The sequence below is a fragment of the Adiantum capillus-veneris genome, chromosome 1 (genome assembly GCF_014529385.1).
Source record: "Adiantum capillus-veneris isolate H3 chromosome 1, ASM1452938v2, whole genome shotgun sequence".
In the NCBI taxonomy this organism is placed as follows: domain Eukaryota; kingdom Viridiplantae; phylum Streptophyta; class Polypodiopsida; order Polypodiales; family Pteridaceae; genus Adiantum; species Adiantum capillus-veneris.
In genome coordinates, this window is record NC_140931.1 from 72,173,254 (window position 1) to 72,200,481 (window position 27,228).

The 27,228-nt window shown below is 40.7% G+C and overlaps 2 protein-coding genes and 2 pseudogenes across 2 annotated transcripts; 2 read left to right on the forward strand and 2 right to left on the reverse strand.

Moving 5' to 3' along the window:
- Positions 1-2,201, reverse strand: part of LOC147464960 (putative receptor-like protein kinase At5g59700) — a 33,932-nt pseudogene extending 31,731 nt beyond the window's left edge.
- A 17,354-nt stretch (positions 2,202-19,555) lies between these two features.
- On the reverse strand, positions 19,556-21,419 carry LOC147464961 (uncharacterized). Its single transcript, XM_086510503.1, is given in 8 exon segments — positions 19,556-19,614; positions 19,617-19,634; positions 19,637-19,994; positions 20,057-20,284; positions 20,361-20,560; positions 20,645-21,004; positions 21,078-21,335; positions 21,401-21,419. Coding segments are annotated over 8 exon segments (1,500 nt in total).
- On the forward strand, positions 19,611-23,551 carry LOC147464962 (uncharacterized; annotated as a pseudogene).
- Positions 23,552-23,794: 243 nt separating this feature from the next.
- On the forward strand, positions 23,795-26,930 carry LOC147464963 (pentatricopeptide repeat-containing protein At5g27110-like). Its single transcript, XM_086517257.1, has one exon. It carries the CDS (start codon positions 24,196-24,198, stop codon positions 26,818-26,820), a length of 2,625 nt encoding a protein of 874 aa, XP_086373383.1. The 5' UTR covers positions 23,795-24,195; the 3' UTR covers positions 26,821-26,930.
- The last annotated feature ends 298 nt before the right edge of the window (positions 26,931-27,228 follow it).

Genomic DNA, 27,228 nt, shown 5'->3' on the forward strand with positions numbered 1-27,228 from the left:
GAGGGGAGAGAGAAAGGAGAAAGGACAAGGGAAAGAGAGAGAGGGGGTTGACCTTTTGAGTGGAGGAGAGGAAAAGGGACACCCGGCGGGGCAGCAATGAAGAAAAAGGAGGCAAGGTGGGGATGGGCTGCCCCGCAGGCATGAGGTGGCCTATTTTACCTTTCTCATATATTTACATAATCATACTTTATTTTTTTCTTACTTTTTCCAATGTCTTTTATCACTCCCTCCCTAAGAGGGGGCTTTCATGGGGTGGGGACGAGAGAAGAGGGGTATGGGAGCTTGGTTTGTGAAAAGCCCCCATCAGAAGCTTCACGCACCAAATTAGGCTTGAAAAACACACCTAGTGTCCCTGGCGTCAGTCCCTTCAAAAATGGTGAGAGCTAGCAGGGATGAGGATAGATTGAGAGGAAGAAGAGGTATCTTATGAGAAAGAAGTATTCTTCTCACATAATCACTCTAATAGCATAGCTTATCTTAGTAATTAGCATGGTAGAGGAGATGAGCATCCCATTGAAGCTTGGCTCTTGGTTGGATTTGCATTCCATAGCCAAGAGTTATTGGTGTAGGCCTCTACTTCTCAATGCTTGGAGACGGAGATGGAGTTCTTCTTGCACACATGATTTGTGTGTGTGTGTGTGTGTGTGTGTGTGTGTGTGTGTGTGTGTGTGTGTGTGTGTGTGTGTGTGTGTGTGTGTGTGTGTGTGTGTGTGTAGCATTGTGTTAGAGTAAAATGCAGCCTTCTCTCTCATCTTGGTCGACCTCTCTTGCTATTTGCTCATGCTGGCCTCTCATTGGCTCCTGCAAAGCTTAGCCAATCACAAATTAGAAGCATAGTTGATAGGCTTTTGACAAGTGTCCCCCTTTCCCCTTTTGTAAGAGCTTTAGGTAATTAAATAATTCAATTAAACTCTCATTGAACCTCTTAGTCATTTGGCCAATAGGAATCAGGCAAGCCATTGGGCTGTTGAATGCTCATTGGACCCCTTGGTAGAATGTCCAATAGTCTTCTAGGGAGCTTAATTTCTATTGGTTCTTTTATCAAGAATTTTTAAATTGATTAGACCAAATTTAATCTAGTCTAATTCTCATTGGTCCACCTCTATGGCCATCCAATAGGATTTGAGGGGAGGTTGGGGGCAATTGGCCTAGGAGCCTGCCAGTATTCCCTCTGTGTAAAGGGGGAGCCTTGGAGTGTGTGTGTGTGTGTGTTTCTCTCTCATCCCCTACTAAAAGGGCTCGCCCCCTCCTTCCTAGGGATGTGGGAAGACTTTTTAGTCTTCCCATGACTATTGAATTTCCCCTTGCTTTGGCCATTGGATAATTGAGTTAATTTTTACAACCTTAGCCTATGGAAGTCTTAATGGAGATGAACCTTAGGTCTTTTAAGCCCCATTGAAGCACATTGCTTTTTTGAAAAATGTCTCCCTTTAGATCCATATTTTTCCTCCTTTGGATCCCTATGGCAGCCTTACCAATATTCTAGATTTTACTCCCCTAATACTTCCCCATATTAAATGATCAATTTAACATGAGACAATCATTTGAGAGTATTAGATATTAGTTTTTATGACAAGTTGTATCAAAAGCTTCAAAATTTGGTTAAAATTGTCCTCATCCATTGCACCAGTCATAACTATCTCTTGTAGCTGCAAAGCATATTCCAAGTTTCAAAGCACATCACCCATTGCCGGCCTTTCAATGCCCATAATTTGCTAAGCAATTCTTAGATGTCTCCCCATACTTCCTTAAAGAGTTAGTGTTGATGGTGCCTGCCAAATATGGATCCACTATCTGGTCAAGAAGCCCTATTTTTTGCTAATGCATCACCCACTCTGCTAGATTCACTTGATCCCTAGAAAGAGTTGGGTTGATCATAGGACGTGCGCATAGAACCTCCATAAAATCCACACCAAATCAATATACATCTGACTTCTCTGTCAATTGTTTCCTTCTAAAGTATTCGGGATCAACTTTATAAACTTTATGGAAGTGCTCACATGAGTCAAATCAAGATTTTTCGACGTGTATGGGTAGAGGCAACCATGCAGATGGTGAGTGCTTGTAGACCTTGGATTTCTTGCGGCAGAAAAGAAGCAGGTCTACAACAATAAGAACCATAGCACACCCACATCGACACCACCGATAATGGGTGCAATCTTGGACCTGCTAGAGCCTAACTGCTGGATGGGTAGTACCATGGCTTCATCCAAATTACGAGCAGAATTGCTAAGCTTCCATATTTCAATGCCATTCCAAGATTGCACTGTTTTTTGATGTTGCAACGTTTGGGGTCGAACCTATCTGGATCCATAGACTAGAAATTCCATGCGAAGAATTGTCAGTGAAGTCTTTGTAATATGAAGGCATAGGAGCCCTTGGCAGGCTCAAATGTGATAGTGAGCGTGGTTGAAAACACATTGATAGAGTACTCTTTACTTGGTGAGTTTGAAGAGAAACACAGAGTTGGAATTCTGTATAAATGAGGTAACATGCACATCAGAAAATAGCATAAACCACCTCATCATTAGTTCTAACAAAAATTTGTACACCCATGTGAATTGTGGCGGGCTCCACTGCAAACAAGCAAGAGAAATACAGGGAGGCAATGGATAAAACTGTGTCCATTTCCGTGTGCAACACCTCAGGTGATGCCCAAAAGTGCTCCTTGGAGGTCTCTCCCAGCAAACATGAAAGAAACCTTAGTTCATGCAATCAGCCTTGGCATTCCATGTAGCCACTAAGAAATGATCCAGAAACTCAGATCATTTTTTCCAGAGGTGAAGGAGCTCTTGAGACTCTTTCAATGAGAGTCATCCTGCGGGAATTGCTCAACGACGTGCTGACTGGAACTCAAGGCATCATGCAATCATGTCTCCCCTCATTGCACAAGAAATTATTTACATGTAGCAGTAGTCATGCTTGTTGTAGTAGAGGGCAATAAAAGTTGACAGCCATAGAGCAAGACCCTGTGACCTACGATGGCTACCTTTGCATATACCCCTTGTGGTGTCCACTACAATGGATACCTTGCATATACTCCTTCTGATGTCCCCTTATCCTGCACCCTTCTCTTGCTTCTCATCATTGTCCATGATAAACAATGATATGCGACCGTAGATCGCCTCCAAAAAAGGAACTATCACATGGCCAATTTAAGGAAGGCTTGACAGTCGGTTTGTGTGCACGAGGGTAAGAGAAGAAGAGGCACTCGTTGGCAGCCAAAGGAAGGGGATGCCATGGAAAGTGGAGGATCGTGAGGGCAAGATGAGGAAACGACAATTCGTAGAGGGCAAGGAAGCTGCCAATTCCAGGGAGGAATCAAGAAGCGCTGAAGAAGGAGCCGATAAGTGATGAGCGGAGGGGAGCTGAGTGAGGGCTGTGAAGCCTATTCCAAAAGTCGAAAGGCGCAGGGATGGAGAACTTGAAAGTGTCCCATCCCAGCCAAAAGCTCTTTGTGCTGCTTTTTAATGTACCCAACATTTTTCAATAAAAGCATTTCATTTACTTTGCAAATATTTAAAGTTCACGTTTTATTTAGTCAAAGAGCATTCTAATGGAGCGATCGGATCGAAAATCGAACTCTAGAACTACTAAGTATAACCCTTATTCACTTGAAAACAATAGGTTGATGGGAAAGTTAAGCCTCAAGACTGTATCTAAAGATAAGAGTTGACCTTTTAGGAAAGAGAGAGAAATTTTAGGAAAGGAGGAGTATTTTTAGGAAAGAAAGAGGAGGGAGTTAAGTTTAGAGCTCTTGTCTTGCAAGCCAAGCTTCTTTTGAAATTGGAGAACTGAAATCGCGCATCGAATCCGTGTCCGTAAAATATATATTAATATATTATATTATATATATATAAATATATGTATAGCCACAAACACGCGCGAACTTATCTCTCTTTGATTCCCTCTATTCTTAGCTGACATGAGAGCCTATATAAAGACCCCTCTACCTTCACTTTGGCAAGAGGTAATCGAATATGTCGCTAATCCGATAAGACAAATTTATAATTCTGCATTGCTATTTATGTTGACTTGGGAAGCTAAGCATAGGGATTCCCTTAAACCGTCCAAGAAATGTGATTCTATCACAAGAAACAAGCATACGTTTTTACAGATTAGTGAAAGGACTGTTTGATAAATTATCACTGTTTGTTAAATTATTATTGCTTGATAAATTGTTATTGTTTGATAAGTTTTTACTGGTTGATATGAAGAGTTGGTTGATCATGTTTGAAGAACCATTTAAAGAGAAGAATTGTTGAAAGAATATCTCTTGTTTCTCGCGGGTAGCGAGATGATTCCGCGGTTAGCGGAGATTAAGCTAAGGTTATCGGCTCTCTTTTGTTCCTCGTGGTTAGCAGGATGCCTCGCCAGGTAGCGGGATGCCTCGCGGTTAGCGGGATGGGAAGGTTGTGCAATTAGCGATTAGCAAATCCTTTGCAAAGGCTCTGTTGGTTAGAGAGAGGAAGTCCACGGGTAGCGGCAAACTCATAAGAAATTGAAAAAGTTCTTTTTGTTGAAATATAGGACTGTCTTCATTAGGCCTTGTTGAATTGTTTTGGTATTGTTTGAAGGGCTGTATAAAAGAACCTGTGTCTAGAATCAATTAAGGAACACTGTTTGTATATATAAAACATTGTGGTAGTAATTAAAAAACAAGCTAAAAAGTGTGAGTGTGGGGTGGAAAGTGGGGGTTGGCTCAGGTTGCCAGTTAAGGATGGGTGGTCTCGATTAGTCGAGAAACTCTCCACTCCCTCTTATTAAGAGAAGCGAAATTAGAGAATCATTGTGCCAAGAGTCGAGAAGTCCCAAAATACGTGCCCCTGAAAGCTATAGACCCGATTAGTCGAGTTAGTTTAGACTAAATCTCATATCAGATTTATGGTTTATGGATGGCGGTCGTGCCTCTTAAACGTGGAAAAAAGGTGTTGTTTATGGATTCTAAATATATCAATGGGATTTCATCTTTATGTTAGGAAGTAGTTTTCATTAGAATCCTTGAATTATCGATCTGGCTTGTGGTGTATGACCCTTATAACCACCAAAATGATAGATAGAGGACTCCCTCTCTTCTGTTGCTCGTATCTCTACTTTGTGGAAACGGAGTAGGGTGTCGTCAATGGAAAAGGAGAATAAAGGAAAGCCACCTATTAAGTCGCCCCAATTTTCTCGGGGTTAGGGACCTCACAATTGGTATCAGAGCTTAGGTTAAAAAGATTAAATTGGCTACTTTAAGCTTCCTCATGTGTATGGTTTTCTACATCTATAATTTGACTCGCAGAGATATTACATTATGCCGATCGATGTGTCCTATATGACATTTTGATGACTTTATGATTAGAAGATTGAATTGTTTTTCTACAATGAAATTTTTTGACTAGTTAAGTCATGTGACTGAGATAATTATGACTAGTTAAGTCATATGATTGAGTTTCTATAGATTGGATAAGTCATGACTGGTTAAGTCATGTGATTGAGTTTTGATGGACTGAATAAGTCAGAATTGGTTACGTCATATGGTTTTAAGTTTTAATAAGATGGATAGGTCATGATTGGTAAGTTATATGATTGAGCTGTTAGAGGAAATGATAAGTCCAAGTTTGAAAAATACCCTATTGATTTGAGTTATTATAAACATTGACGTACACTCAGGGGAATCCTCAAATCACTTCTACGTTGAAAACCCCTCAGAACAATGCTATTTATACGGAAATTCAAGAGAAGAAGTTGTTGCTCAAACAAATGCAACCACCTTCTTTTAAAGGAGAGGGTATTGATATTGAGAAAGATGCAGAAGTATAGATTGAAGCTATGGATGATTACTTCTCTGTTGCAAGGACCACACCTGCAAATCAAGCGATGTTAAAGATGTATAGTCTCTCAGGGGAAGTGAAATTATGGTAGAAACAACATTGTCGTGACATGGGAGTGTTGGAGAACTCTCAGAGTTGGTGGAAAATCAAACAAGCAGTGAAAGAAAGATACTTACCCCCTGCCCATGAAGCGATAAAGATGAATGAGTTCTTTACCTTGAAACAGTATAGCTTATCCTTGGTGCAGTACTACTCAAAGTTTGTAAGGCTTACACGTTACGCACCATCAATGACCATAGAGCAGCAAGTAGCTCGCTTTTGTCAAGGTTTAAGAGAATCAATTAGCTCGCGATTGGAAGCCCTAAAGCCCACCACTGTACAAGATTCTTTACTATGAGCTAAATCTTTGATGAAGGAACAAGGGATTACAAGGAGAATTGAAAAGAATCAAAGCTTCAGGGATAGACAACCACAAAGAGCTTATGCCACTAATGTGCAAAATTCTCCACGCGTGATTGTTCGATACTTTGAATATGGAGAGTTGGGACATTATCGAAACTCTTGTCCACATCTGACTAATAGAACAACATTAGCAAGTGAAGCAGGCTAAAAACATCACCCTTTTAGACATAATGATAGTCGCTAGTAATAAGAGTATGAGTATCCTCTCTTTTTCTCGAGATGAGGACATTTCGAATCCCTAAGTCGGGGGGATTGTAATGTACCTAACATTTTTCAATAAAAGTATTTCATTTACTTTGCAAATATTTAAGGTTCGCGTTTTATTAAGTCAAAGAGCATTCTAATGGAACAATCGGATCGAAATCGGACTTTAGAACTACTAATTATGACCCTTATTTACTTGAAAACAATAGGTTGACAGGAAACTTAAACTTCAAGATTGTATCTAAAGATAAGAGTTGACCTTTTAGGAAAGAGAGAACAATTTTAGGAAAAGAGGAGTATTTTTAGGAAAGAAAGAGGAAGGAGTTAAGTTTAGAGTTCTTGTCTTGGAAGCCAAGCTTCTTTTAAAACTAGAGAACTGAAATAGCACATCAAAATCCGTGTTCGTAAATAATAATAATAATAATAATAATATATTTATTTATTTATTTATTTTTTACAACTACGAATGTGCGCAAACTTATCTCTCTTTGATTCCCTCTATTCTTAGCTGACCTTGAGAGCCTATATAAAGACTTCTCTCCCTTCACTTTAAAGACACACACTCTTAGAAGCGGAAGCTCTCTTGCCTTGACGTCGGATTTACCTTCTCTCCCTCAAGCTCGTACCTTCAAGCCATCTCCATCTCCAAGTTTTTTTCTAACATCGTCGTGTTGCCCTTTGGATTCTTGAGTTCTCTTTCTCTCTTTTCCTTTTCTCTACCTCGTTACGATGGCCCCGAAGCGAGTGACCTGAAGCTCGAAGGATACTCATGTTGTTCCATCTTCACGGAAGGTACAAAAGAAGATATCCTCTACTCCAATCATAACTCAAGCGGAGGTATCAACTCCGAAAGAAGGTGAAATCGTCCAACCTCAAATACTAGAGGTAATCGAACATGTCGCTAATCCGATAAGACAAATTTATAATTCTGCATTGCTATTCATGTTGACTTGGGAAGCTAAGCATAGGGATTTCCTTAAACCGTCCAAAAAATGTGATTCTATCGCAAGAAACAAGCATACGTTTTTACAGATTAATGAAAGAACTGTTTGATAAATTATCACCGTTTGTTAAATTGTATTGCTTGATAAATTGTTATTGTTTGATAACTTGTTACTGGTTGATATGAAGAGTTGGTTGATCATGTTTGAAGAACCATTTATTTTTTTGCGGGTAGCAAGATGATTCCACGGTTAGCGGAGATTAAGCTGAGGTTACCGGCTCTCTTTTGTTCCTCGCGGTTAGCGGGATGCCTCGTGGGTAGCAGGATGCATCGCGATTAGCGGGATGCCTGGCGGTTAGCAAACTGCTTCGCAGATAGCGGGATGCCTGGCGGTTAGCGAGATGGAAAGGTTGCACAATTTGCGGCTAGCAAATAAATCCTTTGCAAAGGCTCTGTTGGTTAAACAGAACGAAGTCCGTGGGTAGCGGTAAACTCATAAGAAATTGGAAAAGTTCTTTTTGTTGAAATATAGGACTGTTTTCATTAGGGCTTGTTTGAATTTTTTTGGATTGTTTAAAGGGCTGTATAAAAGAACCTGTGTTTGGAATTAATTAAGGAACATTGTTTGTATATATAAAACAGTGTGCCAGTAATTAAAAAACAAGCTAAAAAGTGTGAGTGTGAGGTAGAAGGTGGTGGCTGGCTCAGGTTGCCAGTCAAGGATGGGTGGTCTCGATTAGTCGAAAAACTCTCTACTCCCTCTTATTAAGACCAAATTAGAGACTCATTGTGCCAAGAGTCGAGAAGTCTCAAATATACGTGCCCTTGAAAGCTATGGACCCGATTAGTTGAGTTAGTTTAAACTAAATCTCATAGCATATTTATGGTTTATGGATGGCGGCCGCCGTGCCTCTTAAACGTGGGAAAAAAATCATTGTTTATGGATTCTAAATATGTCAATGGGATTTCATCTTTATGTTAGGAAGTATTTTTCATTAGAATCCTTGAATTATCGACCTGGCTTGTGGTTTATGAGCTTTATAACCACGAAAACGATGGATAGAGGACTTCCTCTCTTCTGTTGTTCGTATCTCTACTTTGTGGAAATGAAGTAGGGTGTTGTCAATGAAAAAGGAGAATAAAGGAAGGCCATCTATTAAGTCGCTCCAATCTTCTCGGGGTTGAGGACCTCACATGCTTTTTTACTTTTGTCCATCGATGGTATCTGTTCGCGATTTTTTTTTTTAAATGCATCTTTTGATGCGCCATGTGGTTGGTTGTGTGCTCAAAGTGCTACCTTTGGCTCACCAAGTAAATAATGGAGGGCTTTCAATGCTTTCAAGTATTTTGCCTTTGGGCCGTCCACAACACTAAATGGCGTGGGCTATTTGATGAAGCTGGAGAGATGGAATCAACAAATAGGAGCCAAGCGTAGGAATCTCGAGGCGGGTGGATGGACAAAAAAGAAAGCCATGGTCAATACCCACCAGGTGAATCGAATCCACAACCTGTTCGTTGACATGAGGATGTCCTAACCACACGGACGCGAAGGTTTTGATGGAATCCAAGGCAGAACATACCCTTGTATGCATACCCTGAAGGAGTACGAGCGGAAGTGCGATGCAAGAGAGAGTGCGAGAAGAAGAGCACGACGATATAGTGAACTCGCTCTACTGTAATGTGTAGAGCATAGTGAGTTCTTATTAGGTTTTTACAAAAGAATATGTGTACATACCTGGCGGCCCGCCCACTTACCTGGGCGACCACATTGGGCTTTATACCCCAACAACCTCCCACTTAAAGTCCAATGTGGTACTTTAAGTGTGAGAGAAGCTACTATACAAGCTAATATACAAGAGATGTAGAGAAGTGATGTACTACCCTACACCTAACTGCTTGCGAAAATGCGCAAAGCTCTCTGAGGGAAGTCCTTTTGTAAGTAGATCAGCAGGATTTTCTGTGGTGTGAACTTTGACAAGATGAAGTTGCTTATCCTCGAGCATTTCCCTGATGAAATGATACTTCACATCCACATGCTTTGTCTTTGAGTGATAAACTAGATTGCGAGCCAATTGTATAGCACTTTGACTATCACAATATAACACAGGCATCTCTTCTTTGATTCCCAAATCTGTTACTAGTCGATTAAGCCAAATTGATTCTTTGCATGCCTCTGCTGCTGCAACATATTCAGCCTCTGTAGTAGACTGAGTAACACAATCTTGTAATCTAGAACGCCATGATACTGCTCCACCAGCCAATGTAAAGACATACCCTGACGTAGACCTTCGGTTGTCTAAGTCACCTGCATAATCTGAGTCTGTAAAACCCTTTACACTTAGCTCCTAACTCCCATAGCATATACGCATACTCTTTGTAGCTTTCAGGTATCTCAATATTCCTTTCACTGCCTCCCAATGTTTCTTGCCTGGGTTTGACATGTATCGACTTACTACTCCCACTGCAAATGCAATGTCTGGGCAAGTAGCAATCATTGCATACATCAAACTACCCACTACAGACGCATATGGAATCTTATCCATTTCAGCCTGTTCTTCCTCAGACACAGGACAATCTTGTTTGCTAAGTTTCACATATGGTGTCAATGGAACACTCAATGCCTTTCCCTTCTCCATATTGAAACGTTGCAAAACCTTGTCAATATACTCTGTTTGAGATAACCAAATCAAATTCTTTGATCTGTCTCTCTCAATGCACATACCAAGTATATGACTTGCCTCACCCATGTCTTTCATGTCAAACGATTTTGCCATCTTTGACTTCAAAGCTGAAATTTCTTCCAAGTGCTTGCCAGCAATCAACATGTCATCCACATACAAAATAAGGATCAACCAACTGCCATCCTTAGACTTCTTTGTATATAGACAGTGATCGAACTCACTACGTTCCTAGCCTTGAGAAAGCATAAACTTGTGGAATTTATGGTACCATGCCCTCGATGATTGTTTTAAGCCATAAAGACTCTTTAACAACTGGCATACCCAATCTTCCTTGCCTTTCTCAACAAACCCTTCTGGCTGTTGCATGTAAATTTCCACATCTAAATCACCATGCAAGAACGTTGTCTTGACATCCATTTGGTGCAACACCAAATCTAATATGGCAACCAATGCAAGAAAGCATCTCAATGTAGTCATCTTGACCACCGGAGAGAAGAATTCATCAAAGTCAATGCCTTGTTCTTGCTTAAAGCCCTTGACAACAAGCCTTGCTTTGTACTTTGTCTGACTATCATGAGCGGTGATCTTATACCTGTAAACCCATTTACAAGGTAGAGCCTTTTTGCCATGTGGTAATATAACTAGCTTCCATGTGTGGTTTTTATGCAGAGCTGTCATCTCTGACTGCATGGCCAATTGCCAATTCCCGGAGTCCTTCATTTGCACTGCTTCCTTATAACATGAAGGCTCATTGCAATCAGTCAACATGACATAGTTCATGGATGGAACAAACCTATCAGGAGGTTGCGTGACACGTCCAGATCTACGCACAATAGGTGGCTCAGGCTCAGCCACAACCTGTGGTTCCACTCTATCTTGTCCTTGCTCCTCTTGAGCCCTGACATTTTGTCTTGCACGTGCAGGTCCATCTTCTTGGAAGACAACTCTTCTAATCTCCTCAACCCTCTCTAGTTTAGAATGATACTTGGATTCATTAAAGTGAACATCATTGCTGCGGATAACCTTTCTAGATTCGGGATCCCAAAGTCTGTACCCCATTTCACCAGAATTACCATAGCCTAGAAAGATGCACTTTCTACTCTTTGGCTCAAGTTTGTTCCTAAATTCCTTTGGAACGTGAGTATATGCCTCATAGCCAAAGACTCTAAGATGCTTGTATGAGGGCATTTTGCCTAACCATACCATCTCTGGCACTGAATCCTTCTGCAAAACCTTGCTAGGAGATCTATTTACAAGATGAACAGTTGTTGGTACAGCTTCAGCCCAAAACCCATTTGGCAGATGTGCATTAGACAACATACTTCTGACCTTCTCTTGTATGGTCCTATTCATCCTCTTAGCAACACCATTTTGAGGAGGATTGTAGGGAGCAGTAAGTTCACGTTTTATACCTTTTGACTCACAAAAGTCCTAAAAGGCCTTTGAAACATACTCTCCACCATTGTCAGTGCGTAAGCATTTAAGCTTCTTACCACTCTGATTCTCCACAAGTGTCACAAACGTTTTGAAAACACTAAACGTTTCATCCTTGTGCTTGAGAAAGTAAACCCATACTTTTCTCGAGTAATCATCTATAAATGTCATAAAGTAAGAAGCTCCCCCTAGAGATAGGTTAGGCATAGGTCCACACAAATCACTATGAACAAGTGCCAACTGTGTATCTCTTCTACTGCTTCTATGCTTATGTGGCTGCTGTGTTTGCTTACCATACAGACAATGTTCACAGAATTCAAAATCATTAAATGAAAAGCCAGGCAAATAACCAGAACGAGACAAGATTTCCATTCCCTTCTTGGACATATGTCCTAACCTGCTATGCCACAAAGAAACGTTCGGCTGCTCGGTTACATTGATTACATTTTTAGAGACATTTGATACATAAATCATGTAAAGTCCTCCATACTTTACTCCATGTGCTACTGTCATAGAACCCTTGGATATCTTCCACATGTTCTGTCCAAAAGTGGTGACGTAGCCAGCATCATCAAGTAAACCTGTGCTGATCAAGCTCTTTGTAATTGCGGGAACAATGCCCCTGAGTCTAAAATCCAGTCACTCAGTGCATTTCCATCAGATGCTGTAAGAAGAGCTGAGTCCATTGTATTCTTCAAGAAGTAGATGTCTCCTGACACTAGACTGTCATCCTGTGCAACAGTGTTTGTCACATTTATTTCTTGAATCTTCACTGAGGACTTGTTCTTCTCACCATGGTCTTCACCTTTCTCTTTGCCTTTTTCTGCTTTCCATTCTCTGCAGTCTCTTTTCATGTGACCCTTCTTGCCACAATGGTAGCATTCTATGTCACTCTTGCCTTTAGCACTGCGGGACTTGCTACGAGACTGATTCCTCTTTCCACCTTTGTACTTTTCTTTGGTCCTTCCCCTGACAACTAAGGCTGTTCCTTTGCCTTTGTCCATTGTATTTCTATTGGTTTCTTCAGTAAGCAGACTTCCTTCTACACCTGCTATGTTCAAACCATCTAGAGGTGCAGAATTACTCAAAGCTGTGCGAAAAGTGTCCCAACTTTCCGGCAATGTGATCAACAGGAACATAGCTCTAACAGGTTCATCAAACTTGACACCTTGAGCTGACAACTGACTGTAGATTGTGTTGAATTCATTCAAATGATTGGACATAGGTGTCCCTTCTTTCATCTTCAAGTCAACAAGCTTCTTAAGCCAGTATACCTGTGAAGCTGCACTCTGCTTCTCATAAAGATCTCTCAGCTTTAACCATGCTTGATAAGTCGACATCTCGTCTGCTACATTGAAGTAAACGCTTTCTGCCAAAGTCAGCATAATGGTAGAAAGTGCCAATTCATCCATTTCGCTCCATTCATCTTCGTCCATATCTTCTGGTTTTATCCCCTCACTCGACCCTCAACAAAGGCTGCAGTAAATCTGACAGTACATAGACTTCCCACAAAGTCATACATCCACAAATTTCCCACTGTATGCTGTAACCGCTGCGGTGGTTGTTTGCTCCGTGACTCACAGCCAACAAACCCTCAACAGACATACATCATCTCTGACAATACATCCCATGTGGAAGTACCTACAATGTCAGGATGAAATCTGGAATATCAAGCAGCAAACACAAGCTACCTGATGAACTAGTGGATGTCGCCTACAGTCTATGTGTAGATGCGCCCGTGTCGTATGTGACACGCCTCCAAGAACTGTGAGCTGTCCTTCGATGTGTAGACAGCCACAAATCAACACTCTGGGAGTGTCGATATCCTCAGCACCTGCAGTCGTAGGCCGAAAACCCCAAATTTGCAGAGTCGGATCTGCACCCGCCGAGACCACGTAGTCGAAAATGGCCTGCGCAGACCTTTGTCGAAGCCGAACGGTGGCCGAGATGACCTCAGAATGAAATTCTGACAACACATTGCCCTTCGGGCTTACCCACGAGATTTGGGGCCGTGTCTTCGCCTGTCGAATTTCACTCCAATCTGAGTCGGTGACTCTAGCCTCCTGCAGTGGTGCCCCGAGCCTCGATATGAGCTCTGATACCAGTTGAAGGAGTACGAGCGGAAGTGCGACGCGAGAGAGAGTGTGAGAAGAAGAGCACGACGATATGGTGAACTCGCTCTACTGTAATGTGTAGAGCATAGTGAGTTCTTATTAGGTTTTTACAAAAGAATATGTGTACATACCTGGCGGCCCGCCCACTTACCTGGGCGACCACATTGGGCTTTATACCCCAACATACCCTTGTATGGTAAACACACACACAAAAAAGTAAACTCGGCCAAAAAAAGTAATATCGACAACATCTGACGGTGCATGCTGTTTTTGCTAATGCTTGCACTAAGAAAACAAGTGATAAAATCACAAGGCCTGCCTATGATAAAATTAAAAAAAAGCTCAAAGGTGAATTTTCATTGAGATATACATGAAGTTTTATGCGGATTACATGATGGAGTATGGTATCAAATGAAGGTATTGAAAAGGGATGGGTGGCTTGATTTGTGTGAGGAGGTGGTTGTTTGTTATGGTTGGAGAGGTTGAGGGGGGGGAGGGATTAGTGGAGAATGATAAGGAGTGATATGAATCATTTTGGGAGCAAAAGATGTGTGGATGAATGATCTGACCAAAAACAAAATCTTGTATTTGCTATCAAGGAGCTAGGAGGATTTTTGATCCATATGTAGTCGAGTTTTGAATTGTAGATAGTTGTGATATGATGGATTTGTTGTGTGTAGCCATGTGATTGGAACTCTGTCTGCAATTGTTGGTATTGATTGTTTGTTGGGTTATTGTCAATGTTCAAATCTCCAATGATGATGCTCATTTGTTTATGATGGGATTGGTTCATTAAGTTGGAGAGTTGTGCTAGCAAAGAGGTTGTAGAAGCTTTTGGAGATTTGTAAACGCATATGATTTCGCATTGAAGTTTTTGGTTTAGGTGGAGTATAGCTTGAATGATTTCTATGCCTTGAGTTGAAACTGTCTTTGAAGAGTGCAAAATGGTTGTAGTTTTATAGTAGATTGAGAGACCAAAGTTGTTGTAATGGTGGAAGTTTGGTTCAAGATCATTAAATGGAGCTTTTTGCTTTGTTTCTTGGAAGCATAAAATATTAGAAGCTAAGAAGTTTGCGTCGTCTTTGATGAACTTGAGATATTTGTGACTGGACACAATGTTCAATGATTGTATGATATGATGTGTGTCCTTGTATGTGAATGGAAATCTTGTCAAATATTCCCACTTACGCTTCTTTGCTTAGGAGGTCTAGCTCATTGAGAACATTCTTATCGATTTTGATTTGGCTTTGTTGGATTGGTTTGAGAATGTGAAGATTTGCTGGATCTTTTATACGAGAAAGAGCTATATAAATCAAACCATGTGAATTTATTGATGTTGGATCAAATGCCACTGCAGTCATTGTTAAGCCTTGTGATCTATGGATGGTGCGTGCATTTGCTGCTTGGATTGGAAGTTGAGTTCGAGATATTGTGTTCAATGCACTTCGACCTATTTGGAATTCTTTTGTTGTTTGAAAAATAGGTGTCCATTCGGGGTTAATATGAATCTTGTATAGTCGTTGGTTTGCATTTCGTTGTTTCAAACCCGTGAGGTGGTCAAAGAATTCTATTCATGCAAGATGGGATGCACCTTTGCTTTCTATGTGTTTGAGGACTCCGTTTGCACCGTTAACAAGCCCGTCAGAAATGTCAACATTCCCTGCACAAATCTCTACAATCATTTCTTCTTTGAGTTCTAGGATTGAAGATAAACCTGCAGTGGTTTGTGGATTGTTTGGCACGACAAGATTTTTTGAACAAGTCTTATGAAAGACATCTTTTGCATGGATGATGTATGGTTGAGTTGGCAAAGTGTTGAAAACAAGAGAGTTGTGTGAGTTTTTTAAGTTATTGGTGAAGTATAAATGAGGTGTTGTCAATTTGTCAAACGATGTATTGGTGTGATTAGTGTTCAGCATGCACAAATCTTCGATAGTGTGTTCTACTTTTCGTATTCTATTGAGAATTGTGACAAAAGCTTCATTTGATTGACGCATTGTTTTTTTTTATTCGTGACATTTTATATGTGTGTGCCAGAGTAGTTGCAGGGAATCTTGTGGGCTTGCTTGACATAGGTTGCCATAGAAGATGACGTCTAAACCACCAAATGGTTGTATGTGATTATGTTTGATTGATCGTAGTCTTCTGTCTACAATACGGAACGGTCTAATCCCAATCAAAGATGCTTCATCAAAGACGACCAACTTGAAATTCTTATACAATTGTGATAGCTCTGCAAGACTTTCAGATGCGAGAGAAATATTTGCATTGGAGCACAAGTGGCAAATGTAAAGCTCAGTGAATTGTTGTGCCTCCGAGATTGAAAGCCGCTTTCCCTGTGTATGCCATTAATAATGCTGTTGGCAAGTCAACATCAAATTCCAAGAAAGCACTATAATGACGGATTAAGCCTTGCACAAGTGTTTGCAAAGTGAAAGTTTTTCATGTGCCTGCACCTCCAGTTAGAAAAAGCTGGATTGGTTCTTTTGGATGTAGTCACTTTCTAATCATTATGGCATAAAAAAGGGAGCGTTGTTCAATGTTTAGCTTGGAAACAAACGAGTGGTATTCATTGTTGTCTAATGCTAGCTTTCGAAAGGAAGGTAAAGATTTTATATTGGGTTTTGTTGGTTGAATATCAAGGCTCAAGTCATACTTGAAGGTATCACTGTTTGGAAGTGCTGAAGACGCATGTAGTGAAGTTGATTCACTGGTAGTTGGATGCACTTCCAATTTAAAATATTTTTGGCGGTTCTCATCTATGATTGGATAGTTTGAGTTGTACTTGTCTAATGGAAAAAAGAGCAAGCAAAGTTCATGGTAATGTCTTTCCGCATCTTTCTCCAGAGTGAAATTAGCATATCTAATGACTTGAGGTTTCTTGGATTTGCGTGGGGAGCCGTGAATGCATTGGTAATTGCTAGCATAGTCAGCCAAGCATATGTCTTCAAGATTACTTGGACGACGAGTGTATTTGGTGACTAAATCCTCAAAGAAAATGTTTGTGTCTTCAAGATCCAAAGAATTCAACATAGCTTGCCGTTTCAATAGTAATGTCCGTTGGCTTTCATAATGTGCATTAATGAAGACAAATTGTCTACTAGCACTATGCAATGGCAATGAAAGAGATATGTATGTGGCTTGTTGTGACGTCATCTCTTGTGTGTTGATCAATGCATTACCAATTTTCTTTAATCGCTCTAATGTTGACATGTTGGTTTGTTTGCAATTTTGAAGTATATGTTTGATTTTTGCTTGTGGTGGAGTCATTTTTGGTCATGTATGATGTGCAATATGCAGCAGCGCCATGGCCATTGAATATGAATTGGACATCAATGTTTCCATCCCATAGATTGCACAATTTTTTGTTGAAGTTGTTTGTGTAGATGTCTTTTAAATTTCTTTTCAACAATAGTGTCGGTTCTGTGATGTTGACAGAAAGAGATTTGATATATTCGTCCTCAATCATTTGTAATGAAATCAACCAATCATTAAATGAGATATTTGGTTCATGTCTAAGAGCTTGCAGTTGATCATTAATAAATCTATTTTTTGCCAAGAGATTTTCCTTCTCAATCGCAGATGTTGTTATTGGATGCATTATGATTGTTTGTTGTGAAGGTGGGCGTGGAAAGCCAAAACGACAAAGAGTTTTCCGTTTTCTACATGTCTTGCGATGGTGGTGTGTTTGTACACTCCTAAGAGCCTCATCCAAGACGTCCTTGTTAGTAGTGATCTGCATGTCAATGAAATGTGTTATTTCATCATCACTTTCAATGCCAAATAATGGTGCATTTTTTATCCAAAGCAATCCATGGTCATGCTGGCTTCCTCTATGTTGAAATTCGGTGACAAAGAAATAATCTGTTAGTTCACCAATGATTGTATTGTCGCGTTTCAATTCTTTTTTCATTGATTGAAATCTATGTACATAATATCGAGCAGTTGTGATAGGATCAGAACGAACAAGTGCACGAATGAACGAAGCTTTGTTTGGGTACTCTGTTTGTATGATATGAGGATTTAACTTTGACAAACAATCTATTAAGGGTTGCCATCTTTGTTCTCCACATGAAAATGTGACAAAGAAGGTTAGTTGACCTAGTTGGCAGATCATTGCGAATACATTTCGCTTAAGTTTTGCCTTGTAATCAGTTGATGTACGCAATGACTCAAAATCATGGTAGCCAAGGTCTGATAGCAATTGTTCAATATTGGTGTTTGCTTGAACATCTTTTGCTTGCAATTGCTTGCCATGAAGCTTTCCCTTACACAAACGAACCCAAATAGAACCAAGCACTTTCAAGATGATAATTTTCATTGTTTTGAAGAGAAGATTCTCAACACATTTGGCATATCGTCTATCTGCATTCTTTAATTCCCATTGTGCTGTCTTTTGATAATTTTTCTTTGCAAGCAAGTGATATTTTCTTTTCTGGCCAAAAAACAAAGCTGGAAATGAAAATTCTTCGCAGCAATCATCATAAAAAACACTCAAAGGTGTAAATCCTTCACAAGGAGCAACGATTGCAACCTGAGCATTATGATCAACAACTTGTTGAGCACTATAAATGCCATGCACCAATGTGTCTGTTGCATCTATGTCGTCGTCAAATTCTTGTTGTGGAGAACAAATGATATCTGCTTGAACTGTAAAATTGGTTACCCAAGAGGTGTCAATTGTGGCGCCATACTCAATATATAATGGTGTTTTCAGAAGGTCTACCAATGCATGATGCACAAAAGTTGGACGCACAATACCACTAAGGTAAGCATGGTCGTAACTAAGTTTTTGTTTGATCTCTACCAAGATAGAAGCTTCTTCACTGTGGCAACATTTTTTGCACTCGAGACAAGTCCGCCATTACATTTACAATACTTCCACGCAAACCAAATTGACCTTCAAAGTTCAACTCACGTATTTGTGCAAATCGTATTTGCAATGACACAAGACGGCTCTCGATTGTGTTCAACGTTTCTACACTAGGTATTTTAGATCCAAATTCCATATTTTGCACCATACAAAACATTGGTTGTTGTCTCTTTTTTAATGCAGATTTGCATGAGTAACAAACTTGGAATCCAACATTTTCACAAATAGGCAACTGTTGTATTTGTCTCAAGGATGCAAACTCTGGTTTTGTGAAATTCTTCAAGTTATGATGAAACAAAAGAGAGTTGCAAGATGAACAAGGATATGCAGACACATCTTCTATGTTTTTTGCAAACAATGAAGATTTCGTGAAAGAGTCAAGCTTGCTTAGTTGATGGATTCTTGATGACTTACACATGTTGTATATCTTGGTCTTAATTTGCTTTAAAGAAAAAGAGGTTGAATGCAAGTCTGAGAATGTATTTGCAATTTGATGAGAACTACCATTGTTTGTTCTAAGCAATGTAGCCAATTGCGATGTGGCATCTTGACTCCATGCACAACGCATATGTTTATGAGGCTTTGGCCCAACAGGAAACCAAAAGTAGTCACCATTTCTATTCAAGGCTACTAGTGTTGGAAGAGAAGATGAGGAAGCACATTCAGATCCACCAACAAAGATAGAATTAGTGAAGACTTCTGCTTGAAAAAAACATATTTTGCACGTTTCGTTCATGAGGCTACAAACCTTTTTAACCAATTCAACACTTAACATCAAAGACGATTGACGAGTGAGCAACAACAACACGATAAGTTCTTTCAAGTTAGATGACACAAAGTGCTTATCAAAAAATCATGACTTAATCCAAACTTTAATAATATCCGCATTTCTTGATTCAATTTCTTGCACAAGCATATCTGAGAGTGTACATTCCAGAGACTGAATTGATATTTGGGAATGAAAAATATACAAAAGTGGTTCCAAAACATCTTTGTTATCAGGAAAAGAAGATTCAAAATCTGAGAGCCTATACATAAGCTGGCCATCCGCATACAATTGCAAACCCATAGTCGTAACTGCTGCAAATGGTGATAAAGCAAGGTTCACTCTTCTTTGAATGCAACAATGAAACCCCCCTTGTCGATTGTGAACCAGCCCGCCTTTTTGAAGTTAAGCAAGGAAGATTTCAACTCTACTAAGTTATGCTCAAAGTAGTGTAAAAATGGTTGGGAAAAGCCTAGAATGGAGTCAACAATAGCACCTTGTAAAATCACAGAAATGACCACTCCATCTTGGGGATAGATTCTAGCGGGCAGCAAGGGAGACTTTACAATTTGTGTTTTCATACCACAAGTGTAGCAAAAAGGGTTGATGGCTTGATGGCTAACATTTGTTCCCTTACATAATCCACAAGAGTATTCAACATCCAAACTGTTCACGCTTGCGATCTCCAAAGTGCCAAACACCTTTAAAAAAAAGCTAAGTAAAAAAATGCAACTGCAAAACCTTGCAAAGTGAGACTTTTTACCTTCTTCCCAAAGCCCAAATTGGAAACTTGTTTGTGCAAATATTCTTGAAACAGATTGGAGAGAGAATTAGGAAGTGAACACCATATTGTAGCATCCACAACACTTAAAGTATTGGATAGCTGCTTGAAAATGTTGATGTTGCGAGCAACACAAGTGTAAAAGCCTTTAGCTTTAACCTCATGTACCATAAGTTGGTAGTCAACACGTCTAGAAGGCACAAATAGAAGCTAGCCAAAACACATAAAACAAATGAGAGACGTTTTAGTAAAGCTTATCAGGACACAAGAGTGAAGAGATTCTTACACTAGCTCGATCACTTGTTGATGGCCCATCACCAACGGTCAACCGATAGCTTGGAGTGCCATCACTTTTAATAGCATTCTCTACCTTCACAACTATAAATGCTATTGTTGAAACGAAGTCATTACCAATAGCATCTTGGGAGAGCAAGTCCTTGATCTTTTGCTCAGGATAAAGTTGGAGACAGCAATCAAAAGGCTCCGCTTTTATGACCAATGTAGTAGCATCAGCATATAATGCCCACAAACATGTCCCACCATCTTTTACAACGGCTCTCTTCACACAACCTCCCTCTATTCGAACATAGTCATTCACAGCAAATGCCTCAACAAAGTCGGAGAGGTAAATTTCAGTCACAACAAAGGTAACAGTGTGATGAGACTCTCTATCTAGCAGGTCTGCACGCAAGTATCTACCAAAGTTTGACTTGGGTACTTTGTAAGTACCATATTTGCTGAGTACTTTTCCTTCCAAATCAAACCTAAAATTCGCAGTTTCTGACAATTCAGAGATGGTTAAAAGCCTTAGCGCTAGCGTAATGGCCAACTGAGAAGAAAAAGACTCAACATTTAAGTCCTCTTTCAAGTCATCATCTTTAACCAAGGGAGGTGAGAATGCGGTATCTGCCAAGGACCTAGATGCTTTACCTAAAAAGAAACAAGATTATAAGGCAATAATTTTGGCCAACGGTATTATGCAAAAAAATAGCTTAACATTCACCTCTAGCAATTTGGAAAGCCTTTTTCAAGGAAATGGATGCTTTCTTCACACCTCCCTTAGGACTTAGCTTTTTGGATATGGGAGAAGACCCAAGACTCCGACTTTTCAAACTAGGAGAGGGTGAAAGGTTGGCTGTTGTAGCACTTTCAAGAGCCTTGTAAGCTAGTGCTGGTGGTGTTGGATCAAAATCCAGAAGTGGAGAGAATGGAATCTCATGAGCAGCCACATCTAAACAAAGGAATAGTTTAAGCTCTAGCTCTTGAACAATATCAAACACAGCTCAACAAAGAAATCAAACACTGCTCAAAATAGATGGTACTAACCATCCATTGATGTATCCATGGTTATGTTGAGCTTGTAAGTAGTAGGTTGATACTCAACCTTCAAGAGAGATAAGATGAGCTAGCTGATACTTAGAAATATAGATAGTTTGCTGTTGCAGAGCAGTGGATAGAAAGAGTTGTGGCTTTAGGAAGCTTATAAAGAGAGTTAAGCATTGAGGACAGAGAATGATAGGAGGGTAAAGTTAAAAGCCTTCACGTTCATACTGATCAATAAATATCTTGGTCTTTGAAAAATTGCCTTTATGAGGCTTACAAAACAATCATGACATTTAAAAAAAAAATTATTTTATAAAAATTAATAAGTAAGATCACTATAAAAAGTTCTTATTCATGAAAAATCATTTCATTAATTTAATCAAAATGTGAAGTTAGTGAATAATGAATAGAGATGTTTCTTTTTTCAAAAAACAATTATTGTTTTAAGTAAAGATTTAATAAAGAAAAGTTTAATTTAAAAACATATTTCACACACTAAATTTAAGTTTACAATATTCTACTCAAAAACAAGAATAAATTTGATGATTTAAATGCAAAGGCAGCAAATAACATTCATTTAATATAACCAATTAACTTAGTCCATTTTACAACTTATATTTATTAATGTACTCATAAAATAGAAAACTTAAAACAAACAGTAAAACCCTTCGCAAACCCAAAATCTACATCATCATAAGATAATGCAGCAATGCTGCAACCTCTTTGGATAAAACCCCGAGACATCAATGCTGCAACGCAAGCACAAAAGCCTGAACATCATGGCTGATAGTGTCCTATCCCCCCCTCCCCCCCCTGCTTGCTTGATTATTTTCGAGACCACCAAAAGATAAAACAGAGGAATTTAACCCAAATACAAGCTGGTAAAACCAAGATCTGCATGTAGCACACTCTGGTCGATAATCAAACAAAACAGCAGCACATAACATGTACAATAGACAACCGCACACACATACACACACACACACACACACACAGACGGGCTAGAGTCCATTCAATCATACACAAAAGCAGAACTAGCGTGAATGGTACACACTCCATACAATGCATAACAAGGTAAGGTTCATAAAGTAGCCAGACCATAAAACAAAATCAAACACAAGCAGTGACACAGTGCGCTCCTCCTCCTTTAACCGAGCCAGTAGAATGCAACCGTTCCTTGGAACCTCATGCATCAAGTGAAGGGAGATACCCTCTGATTGGAGATCTTGCTTCTTGTATAAAACTGCTTCTGCAGGGACTCGCTAGAACGTGGGCTCTAGTGGGGGCTTCAAGGACCACCGGTTGGCTACCGGATTGGAGATCTTACTGCTTGTATCCAACTGCCTCTGCAGGGACTTGCAGACTTGGAATTCATTTCGACACTCTCCACAGGTAATCACCACCCCCACCCTGCATCAACAAATGGTTGCAGACCCGAGCGCCCAAACCATGGGACCCTCTGTCAAAACATACTAGAAGAGCACTTGGTAGCCCATTAAGTATGCTCTGGTGGGGGCTTCAAGGACCACAACTGCCATGGCGACGAGCCCACGTGCTACAGAACGGGTGCACACCCGAACACCCACACCATGGCACCCTTTCTGAAACAAGGCAAGAAGAGCGTCGGGCAGTAGGTTAACCAACCTCTGGCGGGGGCTTGACGGAGCGCTGCTGCCATGCCGACGAGCCCCAGTTGGTTATGCTGGCGAACTCAAAACGCGCAGGTGCTGCGTTTGGCTGGGCCGCCCTCGGAGCTGTGTCGGGACATCACCTCAGCCGAAACAACACATCGGTAAGGCGCATGACACCGGGGTGTTGAACGAACATGCATGACACCAGCAAAGGGGACGCAGGTGGTAGCTTTGCCTGGCACGCCCTTGCAACAATGTAGCTTGCAGTGGTCACAACACAGAACAACGAGACCTCGTTACCCTCCATCACCAAGTCACACAGAAGAACCCAACCCTAACTCTCACTCAAGTGCCCTCACCTCGAGGTGCACAACCCGTGCACACAGCTGGAGGCCTCATCAAGAACATCACCTCACCCCAAGACCCGAGGACTCACATCTCACAACCTTTATTTATAAAAACGAGAAAACCTAGGCGCCACGACTATACCCCATCACTTCACTTATCTCCAAACAAACAATGAATACCCTACACCTCAGAAAGCCTTAGCTTCACCAACCTCTTAGGATCCTATCTTGATGAGTAACGGCCACCCACCCAGCCACTTTAATCATACCAAGTACTGCTTCTCCGTGAAAATTCACAAAATGAATTATAAAAAATCAAAACATTAATCATACCAAGTACTGCTTCTCCGTAAAAATTCACAAAATGAATTATAAAAATCAAAACATTTTAGTCAGCAAAAAGAGAAGGCGTCTCTATAGCCTTTGCCCTTTGGGCAGGCCAAAGACAGGGCAAAGATCTCTGAACGTGCTTCGCGTACCAGAGACGTTGAGCATCACTCCGAAATAGCGCCTGCTCTCGTAGCAGCAGCCTTGATGAATTTTTCATGTTGATTCGTATTTTGCTCTTTGGTCGCTTATCTCCATGTGCCTTCGTCCTCGCCAGTCATGTCGACACTGGTTCGATGCCAGCGTTCACGGGGGCTCCATGTTAGCGTCCCTATTGATCCATGGTTTTGATCCGGGTATTAAGGGTTAGTGACATGCTTCTTCGAGTGCAAAGCAAACTATGGCTTACACTTGACAAGGCGATTCTCTATTGTCTGTCCATGCATGTGCGCGCAGAGCTGCTATGCTAGCAATGTGACAATTGACACTCACCATGGCTCCCGTCATCAATCCAGTTGTGAGGGATCACCTTGTTTACCACTGTGGCAGCTTAAGAGCAGCAAATGATTCTGCCTTGAAATCAAACCACTTACGCTCCTGGAATGCAGCCATATCCCGCTATGCCAAAAGCTCCCAAGGTGAAAGGGCTCTGGAAGTCTACCATGAACTACGGCAGCAAGGTTTCGACCCAAATGTGGTCACTTACCTGGGTGCCTTGAAAGCATGTGCAAGCATGAAAGGCCTTAACCAAGGCATTGCCATACACTCACACATTTTAAAGAGCGGATTTGAAAGTGAGATTCTTGTGGGAAGTACCCTTGTTGACATGTATGCCAAGTGTGGTTTGATGGAGATGGCACATTCTGTCTTCAACAAACTTGAGAATCGAAATGTTGTGTCATGGGGTGCAATGGTTGCAGGATATGCACAGTGTGGGCAAGGCCTTACTGCACTTTGGCTGTTTTATCAAATGGGTAAACAAGGCATTATGCCTGATAGGGTTATGTTTTTGTGCATATTAAAGGCATGCTACAGTTTAGAGGCAGTAGGGCAAGGACTGGTGATACACAACCAAATTGTAGAGCAGGAACTTGAACTAGATGTCACCATAGGAAGTAGCCTCATTGACTTATACACGAAATGTGGTAGTTTAGAGGAAGCTGAAAATGTTTTTAGGAGATTGTCAAAGCCCAATGTGGTTGCATGGAGTGCACTTATCAATGGGTATGCCCTTCATGAGCAAGAAAGCCTTGCGTTTGAGCACTTTGAAAAAATGCAACAAGCTGGCGTTGAGCCAGGCAGAGTTGCTTTTCTTTCCCTATTAAAGGCGAGTGGCAACATCGGTGCCATTGCTGAAGGAAGGCTGATCCATGACCTTGTCGTTAAAGGCAAGTCAGAAATGGACTCGACCATTGGGAATAATCTTGTTGACATGTACAGCAAGTGTGGTAGTTTAATAGAAGCAATGAGTGTGTTTGACTCGTTGTCACATCGAGATGTCGTTGCATATGGTGCAATGATAGCAGGGTATGCTCTGAATGGGCATGGTGAAGTTGCCCTGGAGCTTTTTAAAAGGATGCGGAAAGAAGGCATTAAGCCTGATAGGGTTGCTCTATTGGCAGCTGTAAAAGCTTGCACAGCTGCATGTGCCCTAGATGAAGGCAAGGTCATTCATTATGAGCTTATTGGGAGCAGATTTGAATTGGAAATCACTTTAGGAACTGCCCTTGTTGAGATGTACATTAAATGCGGGTGTGTTGGAGAGGCATGGGAACTGTTTAAGCAGTTGCCAAACCGTGACGAGGTACTTTGGAGCACTATGTTCACAGGATTTGTGGAGCATAAGCAGAGCCATCTTGTCTTTCAATATCTCAAAGACATGAAAGAAGATGGCATTGAGCTAGATGCTGTGCTTTTTCTGTCCATCCTCAAAGCAAGTATAGACATGAGAGCACTTGCGGCAGGTAGGCTGTTACACAAACAGATTATTAGTATTGGCTTACATTCAAATGTAGTTATAAGGAGTTCTCTCATAGATTTGTATGCAAAGTGTGGGAGCTTAGAAGATGCACGAAATGTATTCGATGGGTCATGGAATAGAAACATTGTATCATGGGGAACTATGATTGCAGGGCATGCCCACTATGGACAGGGATTCATGGCATTAGACCTATACAGAAAAATGCAGCAAGAGGGCCTCAAACCAGAGCATGCCACCTTTGTTTCTGCTATAAAAGCTTGCTGCTGTGTGGGTGCTCTAGATCAGGGAAGGCTAATACATATGCAAATTGTGGAAAGAGACTCTGAATTAGACCTTATAATAGGAAATACGCTTATTGATTTGTATGCGAAGTGTAATCGACCTCAAGAAGCTCAAAATACATTCAATGGTTTGCGGGACCGTGATGTGGTGTCTTGGAGTGCTTTAGCTGCAGGATATGCCATGGTTGGCGATTATAGCTCCTCAAAACATTGTTTAGATATGATGTATCAGGACGGGTTGAGGCCAGATGGTGTATTTTTTACTAGCATCATGAGTGCCTTCAGCCATGCGGGTTTGGTTGAGGAAGGGCATCTATGTTTAGAAGAGTTGGCTAAAGACTTTGGTTTTCGGCCTTGTCTAGAGCATTACAATTGCGTCATAGATCTTCTTGGTCGATCAGGCAGTCTAAAAGAAGGTAAAGTTTTCTTGCAGGCAATGCCAATTTTACCTAATGCCATCAGCTGGATGTCCTTGCTAACTGGGTGCCGAACACATGGCCACACACAGCTGGCTAGGGACTGCTTTGAGGAGAGTGTTTGTCTTAAGCCTGAGAATGCTTCTAGTTATGTGATCATGTCTGACCTTTATGCTGATGCTGAAAATTGGAATGAGGTGGATACGATTGAAGAGATGAAGCGGTGTGCTGCTGCATGGAAGGAGCCGGGACGTGCTTGGATTGAGATAAATTGTGAGTCTTTTGAATTCCTTGTGGGAGGTAAGGATCATCCATTGAGTTTGGAGGTTGACAGAAAACTGTATAGATTGGAGAGGATAGCTGTTTGGGAAGGATTTGTGCCGCAAGTGAGCTCAATTGAGCCACATGGAATATCTCATTTAGATCAGACTCTTTTGTAATTATACAACTGCATAGGAGTGTCTATATGTCATGTACCAAATGGGATACTAATTTTTGCTTGCTCTTTGATAGTGTAACGCTTTGTGCTTATAACGCTATCTTTCATGCTTCTTGGTATGGCTGCCATAGGAGGTTAATTTCAGAAATTGTATTATTATGATAGCATTCAAATGTTCAGGTGTTTTCTTTGTGCTTGAACTTGAGAGCCTTTGAAATGTAGGTTTTGATTTTTTGAACATATAGCTGATCCATCAGGCATTGAAACGTGTTTCAAAATTGAAATGCATTTTTCTACTTCTATCTTCTTGTTTACTTGAAAAAACGGTGAGGCATGCCTTTTTGCATATAGAAGTGTTAATTCTTTCTGAAAATGGATATGCATTTCCTCTTGCAAATCTAAGCACCTG